Source organism: Fusarium vanettenii (genome assembly GCF_000151355.1).
Source record: "Fusarium vanettenii 77-13-4 chromosome 3 genomic scaffold NECHAsca_44_chr3_2_0, whole genome shotgun sequence".
In the NCBI taxonomy this organism is placed as follows: domain Eukaryota; kingdom Fungi; phylum Ascomycota; class Sordariomycetes; order Hypocreales; family Nectriaceae; genus Fusarium; species Fusarium vanettenii.
The window spans coordinates 52,909-64,765 of NW_003315844.1; the positions used below are offsets into that span (position 1 = coordinate 52,909).

Sequence of the window (11,857 nt, forward strand, 5' to 3'; positions counted from 1 at the left end):
GAAATGATACGTGTAGGTGTAGAAAAGCCTTGTCGTTGGCTCTGTTGAGATGAAGATTCTTGGCTCAAGCCTCTCACGCATTTGTTCACCCCACATGTGAGTGTTCTAAAACCCAATTCTGGCTGATAGCTCCAAGCCATTACCATATAGGCATAGAAACATATTTCAGTAAATTAAATAGGAGAGCAAGATTTAAAATAATTCAAAGAGCGCTTCCTTGAAGAAAGCTTAGACAAAAGCACTGAACTCGCCTCAAAAAGGAAGAAAAAGATGAAATCGAGGCGGCTCTAGGGTATGCTTCCGTGGCTGAAAGCTGACGCACCGCCACAACCACACCAACCACCACACCAGCCACACCCGCAAGGCAACCCAGCTTTCCATCCCCAAACCGCCAGCTATCCTTCCAACTGTCCTCTCGAAAACAAAAAGACCAACAACCTCGCCCCTCCGTAAACCTCCACCCCTTCTCCCCCTAAAGCGCATAATCACAATCTCATACGCGCAATGTCAAACTACTACTCCAACCAACAACCGCAGTACCCAGGCGCCGGCCCCTCGGCAGCCCAGAACCTTCAATTCTTCCCTTCGCAGTACGGTCCTGCCACGGGGGGCACTGGCACACCGCAGCCCGGCGGCGCATATGGGTATGGTAATCAGCAGGCTGGGTTCGCTGGTACACCTGGTGCGCAGGGCTTCTCGGGCGCTGGGTACGGCGCGCAGGGTGTTTCGGGTCGACTTGGTGAGCAGGGAGGGTTGAGGACTGGGTGGGTGGCTGCTTTTTCGTCCGAGGGGTATGATGGGGAGCCGCCTTTGTTGGAGGAGTTGGGTGTCAATTTTGGTCATATTCAGGCAAAGGTGAGCTCCTTTGCGCGGCTACTTGTGATGCGCTGAAGCTGACTTGTGAAAGACACTCGCGGTGTTGAACCCCTTCAGGCGCATCGATTCGCATCTCATGGACGATTCCGATCTCGCAGGCCCGCTCATCTTCTTCCTCCTTTTCGGCTTCATCCTGCTCTTCTCAGGAAAGGTCCACTTCGGTTACATCTACGGCCTCGCTGCCCTGGGCTCCGTGTCCCTCCACCTAATCCTCTCCCTCATGTCGCCCTCCGACGCCGGCCAGCAGCCTCAACAGCCAAGCTACCCCCAGTACAGCAGCGAACCTTCGGCACCTGCTCCTCCGCCAGGCCAGCAGGGCGGTCACTTCTCCGCGACCTTGACATACCCCCGAAGCGCGAGCGTGTTGGGATACTGCCTGTTGCCTCTTGTGGCGACTAGCTTGTTTGGCATCGTCATGCCGATGGATACACCTATCGGCATTGTGTTTACGACGGCTGCCATCATGTGGTGCACATACAGCGCAAGCGGCATGTTCTGCGTGGTAGGACGAATGAAGGGCATGAGAGGTCTTGTCGCGTACCCCCTGGGTCTGTTCTACGTCGGCTTCGGCATCATGGGCATTTTCAGCAGCCGAGGGAGCGGATCGCTGTCCAACGCTGCTGCTAAGCTCAACGGCTGAAGGACTGACGACACTAAGCTCTACACTCTACCCAACGACAGGAGGCTGGACGGCATATCCTCGCCGACCGTGACTCCAATGATGCTGTACATGATTACGCCCTGGAAGCGGCCCAAGGCAAACGACGGGGGGACAAAGGCGTTTGAGAGGGACGGCCGAGATAGGGGATACTTCGAGTTATACGGAAATGAAATGAGGAACCACTTTCCCCTTTGTATTAGAATAATACTTCTCTTTTTTTCTTGTTGTACGTCACGAACCCACCAAAAGAAGGCAAAGGCAGGTTTGATCAGGAGAAGGAACCTTGATAGCGTTCGAGAGGAAGAAAACTCTCTAAATTTAAGAAAAAGAACCATTGAAATATGCAACAAGCATCGCATCGAAATCTATATATGACACAGTCCGCGTGCAAAAAAAGCAGTAACAAACAACGTAAAAGCATGTCCCTATCGTATCACTTTTTGTTCACAGGAATCCGCCCGTCCGATTCCCAAATCCGTTTAACCCGCCCTCCCTAATGCGGTCCGAGAAAGTACAAGTTTGTTGATCAACAAAACGCTGCTGCTCATCATCTGCAGCGCATTATTAAAGGGCTGATGTTGAAAGATCCATCACGAGGAAAAAGCGTCAAAAACCACCGCTTGTTTGTTTCGTACCGGCATAACAGCCTCCCACACACCGAAAATCATCTAGGCTTTCTTGCCTCCATCGTTCTCCTTGTCATCGTGGTCGTGAACGCCGTTTGTCTTGACGCCGTTTGTCTTGGGCACTTCGTCGGACTCGCCAAAGACGACAGAGTACTGGCCTCCGGCACCAGCACCGATAATCTTCTTGCCACGGATGGCGGTGTTGTCGATCAGAGTAGGAGTGTGGATATCGTCGATGGTGCCCTGGCCGGTCTGGTAGTTGCTGGAGAAGCCCCAGGAAAAGACCTTGCCCTCGGAGGTGATGGCAAAGCTGTTGTCGGTACCGGCAGCGACGGAAACGGTTTCCTTGACGTCTGTGATTTGTTAGCAATGTGTTTTTCAGTGTATGGAAACAGTACATACCGGGCTGGACAGTGGGCTTGAACAGGATACGGGCGTTGCCTCGCTCGTCGTAAATGGCAATATCCTCGTTCAGCTTTTCAAACTCGAAGCCGACCTGGTAGCCATCGACGCGGCCCCAGGTGAAAAGCTCGCCATCCTCGGCGCAAGCCAGAGAGTGGTGCTCGCCACCATCGATATCAGTAATGTTGTAGTCCTCGAGGGAGGTGAGCTTGACAGGTCGGAGGATGACGGCATCGTCCTCGCCTGCGTTGGACTCGATACCGATCTCGCCAAAGTTGTTCAGACCCCAGCCGTAGACACAGCCCTTGTTGTCGATGGCAAAGCTGTGGTAGGAGCCACAGGCAATCTTGACAATTTTGCCTCGGGGCAGACCGACGCCCTGGGGAGTAAGCGAAGACATCTTGTTGCGCTCGATGATGCGTCGTCCGAGCTGGTTCTGCTGACCGCAGCCCCAGGCAACAACGTTGCCCTTGATGTCGAGAGCGAGGACGTGGTTGGAACCGGCTGCGAGGGCGGTGATCTTCTTGAGTGTGGGGACGAGGACGGGAGTCGATTGAACCTTGACGGTCTCTGAGAAGCCGAGGATACCATCGCTGGATCGGAAAGTGCCCCAGCCGTAGACGCGGCCATCCTCGGTGAGGGCAAAACTGGCGCTGTCGCTGGCAACGACTTGGACGAACTTGGTGCCAGCAGCAAAGTGGTCATCGGACACAGCAGTAGGTGTGCTCTCCTTGGGGTTGATGCCAGTGTCATCCTCATCCTCGGAATCAGAGTCCTCCTCCTTGTCCATGCCGCGAAGGCCGCCGTCCCAGTTGGTGTCTCGTCCGAGAGCACCCTGGTCGTTGACACCCCAGGTCAGGATCTTGTTATCGTGGGTCAACGCGACCGCGTGCATGCCACCGCAGGAGATCTGGACGACGCCAGTGTTGGCGGCGGAGAGGTTATCGTTGAGTCGGGGACGCTTCACATCGATGGGCTTCTTGTTGTTGACGCGCTTGCTGCCGAGACCAAGCTCGCCAGACGAGCCCTCGCCAAAGACGTAGACATCGAGGATTTGGGTGGGCGCGTCGTTAATTTTCTTTCCGATCTCGGGATGAGCCTCCTTCTTCTCCTTCTTGGGAGCAGCCTTCTTGACGGGCTTCTTGGGGGCAGGCTTCTCGTCCTCGGGCTCCTCGGTCTTGGCCCTCTTGGTGGTCTTTGCCTTTGTGGCAGCAGGCTTAGCAGCGGGCTTCGCGGCGGCGGCGGGTTTGGCGACAGCAGCCTTGGGCTTCGCGGCCGCCTTGGCCTTTGTAGAGGGCTTCACAGCGGGCTTGACGGCGCGTTCTGTGGTCTTGGACTTCTTGGTCTTGCGCGTGTCGGCCTCAGACTCGGCTTCTGTCTCCTCGTCGCGGGCCTTTCGCTTCTTGGACGCGCCATTGGTAGCAGGCTCCTCCTTCTTCTTAGTGGCAGCGGCAGCAGCGGCCTTGGTGGGCTTGGTAGCCTTCTTCACGGCAGCGGAAGTAGTGGACGTCTTCTTTGTCGACGCGGCCGTCTTGCTGACGGATGCTTTGGTTCGAGGGGCCATCGCGTCCTTGTGTGATGCGGTGGGTACCCGACGCGCTGAAAAGGATGGTAAAAAGGTGATTTGGCGCAGAGATTGATGTGAAACACGTGCTTGGGAAGCAATACAAAGAACCTGCAGAGCTTCCTTTGCGCGCAGGTAAAAGAAAGTCGATGATGATGAAAGATGAGAGAAGCTGTGGTAGAGCGCGAAGCAAAGCAGGTGGTGCTTTTTTTTTTTCACTTCCTTTTAGGTGTGATCTGACCATGCTGAGTGTGGATGACCTGAGCAGGGATCAGCAGATGCCAATCTGGGCTTACAGGGGGGTTCTAGGCCTGAAATGGGATTCACCGCCCGGAAGCTCCCACTGGAGAATGTCCGGCAGAATAAAATTTTAGTGCAATTGAACTTCGGGCGGTGACGGAGCTTGTCGCGTCTTGTCGTGAGGCGACCCATTCCATTGGGACACGGATAATTCAGTGCAACAATCCCACGAACCGCGGGGGTTCGGTTTTGTTGATCCTTGTTTTTTTTGGTGATTTTTCTGTTTTCGTCTCTTGTTTTTGTGCCTCTTGGAACTTACAAACCTAAACTCTTCAAACGGAAATCTTCAAGTTGAATACTTCCTCTTTCGGAGGAGCATCGCGCCAGGTGCAGTTCATCCCTTCTCACGCGTTTGCCAACAAAGTACAATGTCATTGTTTGTAATTGATTCTCAAAATCTCGCTATCTTTAGCCCTGATTGCCTTGCCGCCCAACCCAGATGCCATTCATTCACGCCCCAACGCCGACCCATAATACAATTATGCCAGTGAATCACGAATCCCTGCCCATAGAACCATTTATTTATCGTCGGGTGGTAAAGTCGATCTCGTTGGCAGGGTTGTATCCGCCATCGGAAGCCTTTTCGCAAGTGCAGCCACCTGAGCACAACACGTTAGCACCGAGTCAAAGCTTCTGTATGGGGCCATATTGCACATACCAGCAGGTCGCGAGCCACAGGCACAGGTTGAACCGGCGACGGTCGCATTTTCAGAGGAAGCTCGGTCGCAGGTGCATTCACCGGCAGGTCGGGCGCGGCATGAGCAGCGAGGTCCCGCGACGGCGTTCTCGCTGGAAGCCTTGGAGCATGTACAGTGAAGAGCCGACTTTTGGCCACACGAGCAGGTAGCCTTCTGGGCTGGAGGAGAAGATGTTAGCTGGGTGTCTTGTAGTTGAAGATGATGTCACGTACCACAGGCGCATTCAGCGTTGTCGCCGGAGCGGCAGCAAGTGGCGGGAGCGTTGACGACCATTTTTGCGGTTTGTGTGGTGATTGTAGAGTGTGGTGGGAAAGTTGAGAGTTGGAAGAGAGTTTGAGAGTTGTAGTCGTAACTTGAGATTGTGCTTGAGATGCTGATTCTAAACTGTCACCAAGAGAGGCTCCCTCAACTTATTTGTACTCGATCACTCCCGGGGAACCTGTCTCCACTCCCTCTGGAGCTTGGTTGCCGCATCTCCAACTGGCAGTAATCGCCTCTTCTTTGATTGGCCAAATCCCCGGATCCTCTTCCTTTCCGCCAATCAGCGATTGCTTATTTCCAACTTGTCAACCTTCGCCTCCAAAACCGGCCCATGCTTAGGAACGCCTCCATCTATTTCGAGTTCTCGAACGTCATGAGTAATCAGGGCCCAGATTGAACCTTGTCATGCTCTGGTCAGCTTTTTGATGTGGTTTTCTCAGCTGTTTTCGGCCTGCCCGTTACTGGATGGTCATGATCACATTCTCTGTCTGTCGCTGGAGGTTGCCGATAGTTACAGATGGCATTCCTTGCCCGTCTTAACCTCTCACATCGCAATTGTCCATTCTCGATAAGAGCTAGTCGAAGCTTCTCATGTCATGATGGCTTGTAGAAGCCATGACGTAGATACTGTCCTTGGTCTCTGCAAAAGTCAGCTGCCTCTGGCTGACTGACTGACTCGCCATGCTCAACGCCTTTGGCTCCCTTTGTAGCGGCGTCTACTTCACCGCTATCTGCACTTTAAACCGATATTCACTTCAAACCAACATCTCCTTGACCCCGCCGTCGCAATGCAAGTGATCTCATCTTCATGACGGCCCCTCGCCGACTTCTTCCTCCGGTCATGGGCAATCTCGGCGCCGCTCCCCGAATTCGGCCCCGCTTCGGTCGCTTCCGATGACTGTTGGTGCCCGGTTGACTGATTTGTCCCGATCACGGCCTCACCTGAAATGCTTCAACCCATTTGCACTTTCACCTGCCTTTGTTTGAACTGGAATTACTCTGAACCGTGCATTTGCAGTTGCGCAACGTCTGCCCAATCGTTATCATCTCGCCCGCTCGTAGCCGATTTCAACCCGATAAGCCCCCGCAGATCACATTCGGCTTCATAATACCTCACAGCCAACTTGATGCCATTCACAGCCTAATTGAACCCTTCTTGTCTTTCGTCCCCTTTATTTAACTCTTGACTCGCCCCATCCTTCTTAACCGCCTTCAACATGTCCAACTCTACTGAACCTACTGTCGTTGTTGTAGGGTATGAGTGAGCTCTCCCTTTGGATGACCTGAGCTAAACCTGTCAGTGCTGGAATCATCGGCCTGACCAGCGCCCTCAAGATCCAGCAACTCCTCGCAGAGTCTCCAACCACTCACTCAACATCTGTCCTCCTCGTCGCTAAAGAATGGCCAACCTCAATCCCAGGGGCTCCCACCTCCCACTCTGCCGACTACGCGTCCATGTGGGCCGGCGCCCACGTCCGACCCATCCCAGGTTCAACGCCCCAGCTCCGTCGAGAAGCCAAGTGGCTCAAACATACCGTTGCCGAGCTTGAAAGCCACCGTCAGAGTGAACCCTGGGTTGGTATCCGCCGTCTCCCGGGTATCGAGTATCTTGAGGATCCATCGCCCGACTACCTGAAGCAGGATGGTCAGAGCTTTGCCGCCGAGACTGGTCTGTCAGGTTATCGCAAGTATGAGGCCCATGAGCTCCCAGATGGAGTGAAGCTGGCGTTTGAGTATGACACATACTGTATCAACTCACCCCTTTACTGCAGCAACTTGCTTCGCAAATTCATCCTCCAAGGTGGAAAGACGCTGCAGAGGGAGCTCAAGAGTGAGGAAGAAGCTTTTACACTTGCGTCTCAAGTTTCATTCGTGGTCAATGCGAGCGGAATGGGGTTCAAGGATACCAAGTGCTTTCCCATTAAAGGCAAGTTTCGGTGACCCGCGGAGTGTCTCGGTAGCCCGCGGGCGCCGAGCACACCAAACTTTGGAGTCGTGGGTACTGACAGTTTAAACAGGTCAAATTGTACTGACCAATCTCGCTGCTGCTGACAAGACCATCACAAAGCAGCTGAAGGATGGTTCTTGGAGTTTCATCATCCCCAGATCTTTCAATGGAGGCACAGTGATTGGTGGCACCAAGGAGCCCGGCGACTGGCGTATTGAACCCTCCCTGGAGATGCGCCAAAGAGTTTTGGATAATGCCAAGAGCATAGCTGCCGAGTCATGTGGCCAGAGCCAGGTACCCGAACCGCTAAAGGTCATCAAGGATGTGGTTGGTCGAAGACCGGCTCGTGAGGGAGGGATGAGGGTTGAGACAGAGACCAAGAACAGTGGTCAGGGGCTACAGTACGTCATCCATGCTTACGGCGCTGGAGGACGCGGCTACGAGATGTCTTGGGGTGTTGCAAGTGAGGTGGCCGACCTGGCGAGAGAGGTGCTTCGTTCGACGTCGGCGCTTAAGTCAAAGCTGTGATGCGTCGGGTATCGGATATCAGGATGCATCGTATGATGCTAAACCCGATTCACCAAACCACAACATTATATGGACAAGCATACTTCACACGTTCAAAAGACTACCAGTTGATTTATAGTACAGGAATGGTATTGGAACCACTCGTTTAATTTATTGACAATATTTGAAGTTATGTAAGAACTTATATGCGAAGTGAAAGACTTGGTTGTGCGAGTATCGGTTCCACCATCCTCCAGGGGGTAACAACTATGGTTGATGCTCAGTTAGACCATGGCTGACTTAGTTGCCGCGGTAGTAGCGGCGAGAGAACTGGGGGACGCTGCCGCATCCAGAATCAGCAGGGGCGGAGGCAGCAGGTTCAGCAGTGCTGGTGTCAGGGGCGGCAGCAGAGTCGGAGCCAGTGGCAGAGCCAGAGCTAGAGGAAGCACCGGAACCACCAAAGATAGCAGGTCCAGGCATGGGGTAAGAAGTGGCACCGTTGTAGATGCTGTAGTTGGGAGACAGACCCTCAGTGTTGCTGTCGTAGACACCAGGGATCTTGACGACATCGGTAGGCTCCTGGCCGCTGCCAGAGTTGGTGACCTTGATGTGGGCGCAGTTGAAGTAGAACTCGGTTCCACTGGGTCGGTGAAGAGCAAGATGCTCAATGCGGACAAGGTACTCGCCGCTGGGGACCTCAGCGGGGATGGTGAAGTCGACGCGGTTCTTGTTCCAGATGAGCCAGTTCTCGCCGGAAGCCTGCATGGGGAAGTTGGCACCAAGCTCATAGACCTTGAACCAATCTCCAGAGCCATCGTAGGACTTGACGTCGTCGTTGGTGGCTCGGGACATGTAAACCTGGATGGCACCAGGGTGCTGGATGTTGCCGTCCAAGTTGGTGCCAAAGCCAATGGTGTCACCGGCGCTGACCTCGGCAACCTTGGTAGAACCAGCGTTGGCCTGGGCGCCAGTGTTGCACCTCATCTCGTTGCTAGAGAGGATATCGAAGCCAAAGTGAGGCTGGAAACCCTGAGTCGAGCGGCGGACGTACTCGTACTCGGCCGACTTGACATCGTTGACGTAGAGATGGGGGAAGAAGTAGTGAGCCGAGACGAGGTTGGGGAGAGCCAGGATGGCAGCAGAAAAGGAGATGGCGGCCTTCATGATGACTGAGAGTTGTTGGAAAGAGTGTGTACTGGTAAAGTAGAGCTGAATAATAACCTCTGGGGTAGAATGAATGAAAGTCTCGGCTAGCGAGAGTAAGAAACGAGTGCTTGGAAGGACGATGAGAAACTGAACTGCTGATGAATCTCAAGAGTGTCAAAACTTGGGTCTTTATATATCTATCATCACCAGCACGTTACCGAGGTCTTGATTCTTGGCCGCGCACTCAGCAGACTACCTGAAACCGAAAACCCCCTGATACGAAAAAAGAAGTCCAGAACAACCGCCAGAAACATGCTTAACCCGACACATGGGAACGGTCTTGGCCCCAAGGTTCATCTTTTCCCCCATTGGTGGATGAACATGGTGTTTCACGTTCCCTTGACTTCAGCTCAGGGAGGGAAGGTGGGAGATGTGTACATTAAACGAAGAACGACGGAGGAAGTTCAGCCCCAAACGAAACACGAACGGGCAAGTCTTGCGAGCGGGTCTTGAGGGTTTCGAGTGTTGAACCTAGCTCCTTGTCAAAGCTTCGTGCCAGGGGTGGATCTTGGGTTGCATTTCAGGGTCCTTTTGACATGGGTTTCGGGGAATGGACCTTGTGGATTAGAGGGTCTGAGCGGGAAAAAGGAAGAACACTTTTAGAATGACGTTTGATACTAGGCATTCTGCATGGACGGGGCGTAATCATTGAGCCGGGTTGGGGGTTGACAGAGTGTATCCGTAGGACCGTTTGAGAGGAACTAAGGGGCGGGTTCCAGCCACAGTTAGCCAACTCCCCGAAGCAATATTCCACTTCAAAATTTGCGATTCACGCCGTGATACATGTTGAAAACCAATCCTATCGAACCTCAGAGTCACGAACTAGTATGAGAAACCCCTAATCTTGAAAAGAGGTAAAAATCTAATGTGACCGTTGCTCAAGGACATACTTATGGGAGCACAGCTGGCATTATAGTACTGCAGATATACGGTTTTAGCGTAGCCGAGCGCTAAGGCCCCTGTGGCGCAGTGGGATAGCGCGTAGCTCTTATACCTTCATTACTTGGTGAAGATATGCTAAGGTCGTGAGTTCGAACCTCACTAGGGGCAGACTTTTTGCACTCCTCCCTGACAGATGACACTTCTCTATTTGTCTTTTTGGCCACTTGATTATAATGAAGGGATGCGGCGGCATGAAATCAACAGGCAATGAATGTCTAGGCTGTGTGTGCCAGCTATCTATCTGGTGATGAAGAGATAGAACAAGCATCTACTCCCACACGCCGTCTGGCTGACAGAGTAGAGAGTGGTGCGTGATTGAGGCATACAGACACAAAACATGTGACTTTTGAGGGAGAGAGAACATAAACGAAGCTACAACAGACTCAATGAGTTGAAAAATTAGACTTTCAATTAGCGGAGTAATTGCAATGACAGACACGCTTCTTCTATCTTCCTTCCATAGTATTACCAGTCCGAGTCCATTGTTCCTCCATCGGTTGGTTGCCTCTTTACCTTGTCTCTCCCATTTTCCGTCTGCTACTCTACTCATCTCCACCAACAAACTCCTCCACCATGTTGTCCAAATCAACACCATAAAGCCAATCAAGCTCAAAAGGCTTCATCTCCACATCCCCCTCCTTCGGCAACCTCCTCTGATTAATCTCCCCATTCAACTCAATCACCCTGTCAATCCGTCCCTGCCTCCCCTCCTGCCACCTCTTCAGCGATCCACCAAGCCCCTTCTGTTTCAGATGCCCGAGAATCCTAGCAAACGTGTAGACGTCTTCAAAGGCCTGGTTCACACCCTGGCCCGCGGTCGGGGGGATTGCGTGTGCTGCATCGCCGAGGATTATGACTCGGCTATGCTTGTCGGTTGATGCCCATTTGTTCAGCTTGGGGAGGAGGTAAAAGGGCCAGAGGTTTACTTTGTCGGTTGAGATTTTGGAGGTGGCGTTGGAGACGATGGGTGGGAAATCTTGGCTGCCTTCGCGGAGAAAATCGATGCACCATGTCTTGTCGGATGTCATGGCCTTCCAGGCATCTCGGCCAGGGTCTTCTCCTGCAAAGATTCGCTGCTTGCCGATGAGAACCTCTGAGCCGTCGGCCAACTGGGGTGCAATGACGAAAGCGCCTCGCTTGTTGTGCATAAAGGTAGCTGGGAGCTTATATTCGTCCTTCTCCATATTGAGTTGCTCCGTAGGCACAGCAGCCGTGACACCAATCATGTTGGTGAACTTCGGCTGCAAGTCAGGATGAAGGTATGATCGGACGCGAGAGTGAATGCCATCTGCGCCGACCAGAAGAGAGGCGGTGGACTCTGAACCATCGGTGAAGAGCCAGGTCACACTGTCCTCAGTCTCGGTGACGATGCGGTCAAACTTTTTGCCGTATACAACTTGGATCCCAGCTTCACGGACCAATTCGAGAAGAATGTTGATGAGTTCGAAGCGGTAGACTCGAATGCCGGAGTATCCATATTTCGCAACGGATCCAAACTCAAAGACGTCGACTGTCTTGCCGTCTTCAGAGAGAAAGTAGGACTCTTCAAACTTGTAGCTTCGGGGTTCCATGCGCTCAAAGACGCCAAGTTTGTCAAGAATGCGGAGGGCATTGGGTGAAAGCATGATGGCGCCGCCAATGTCCAGGGGTGCACTTTGCTGTTCGTAGGCGACTGCTTCGATGCCTTGTTGGTGGAGGGCGAGTGCCAGAGTTAGGCCTGAGAGGCCTGCTCCGATGATGGCAACTTTGGTGGTTGACATGATGAATAGAGAGATTTGATGTTGTTTAAGGGAAAGGAATTTCGTAATTTGGGAGTTTGAAGTTGTAGGTAACTTTGAAGGGTGGTTCTGAGTGGGGGAGGATTGA

General features: G+C 53.0%; 6 protein-coding genes across 6 annotated transcripts; 2 read left to right on the plus strand and 4 right to left on the minus strand.

Moving 5' to 3' along the window:
- Positions 1-504: 504 nt before the first annotated feature.
- NECHADRAFT_35094 (uncharacterized protein) lies at positions 505-1,516 on the plus strand (the record flags this gene model as incomplete). Its single annotated transcript, XM_003041488.1, has 2 exons — positions 505-855; positions 908-1,516. The coding sequence occupies 2 exons, from the start codon at positions 505-507 to the stop codon at positions 1,514-1,516; spliced, it is 960 nt and encodes a 319-aa protein (XP_003041534.1).
- Positions 1,517-2,205: 689 nt separating this feature from the next.
- On the minus strand, positions 2,206-4,129 carry NECHADRAFT_35093 (uncharacterized protein; the record flags this gene model as incomplete). Its single annotated transcript, XM_003041539.1, has 3 exons — positions 2,206-2,516; positions 2,566-3,826; positions 3,869-4,129. The coding sequence occupies 3 exons, from the start codon at positions 4,127-4,129 to the stop codon at positions 2,206-2,208; spliced, it is 1,833 nt and encodes a 610-aa protein (XP_003041585.1).
- An 822-nt stretch (positions 4,130-4,951) lies between these two features.
- Positions 4,952-5,400, minus strand: NECHADRAFT_77197 (uncharacterized protein; the record flags this gene model as incomplete). The annotated part of the gene is made up of 3 exons (XM_003041540.1): positions 4,952-5,028; positions 5,088-5,285; positions 5,340-5,400. The coding sequence occupies 3 exons, from the start codon at positions 5,398-5,400 to the stop codon at positions 4,952-4,954; spliced, it is 336 nt and encodes a 111-aa protein (XP_003041586.1).
- Positions 5,401-6,590: 1,190 nt separating this feature from the next.
- NECHADRAFT_34890 (uncharacterized protein) lies at positions 6,591-7,864 on the plus strand (the record flags this gene model as incomplete). Its single annotated transcript, XM_003041489.1, has 4 exons — positions 6,591-6,643; positions 6,690-7,319; positions 7,382-7,383; positions 7,407-7,864. Coding segments are annotated over 4 exons (1,143 nt in total), but the record flags the coding sequence as incomplete, so codon positions are not given.
- A 411-nt stretch (positions 7,865-8,275) lies between these two features.
- On the minus strand, positions 8,276-8,980 carry NECHADRAFT_7634 (uncharacterized protein; the record flags this gene model as incomplete). The annotated part of the gene is made up of 1 exon (XM_003041541.1): positions 8,276-8,980. A coding segment is annotated over one exon (705 nt), but the record flags the coding sequence as incomplete, so codon positions are not given.
- Positions 8,981-10,533: 1,553 nt separating this feature from the next.
- On the minus strand, positions 10,534-11,751 carry NECHADRAFT_35022 (uncharacterized protein; the record flags this gene model as incomplete). The annotated part of the gene is made up of 1 exon (XM_003041542.1): positions 10,534-11,751. One exon carries the CDS (start codon positions 11,749-11,751, stop codon positions 10,534-10,536), a length of 1,218 nt encoding a protein of 405 aa, XP_003041588.1.
- Between the last annotated feature and the right edge of the window lie 106 nt (positions 11,752-11,857).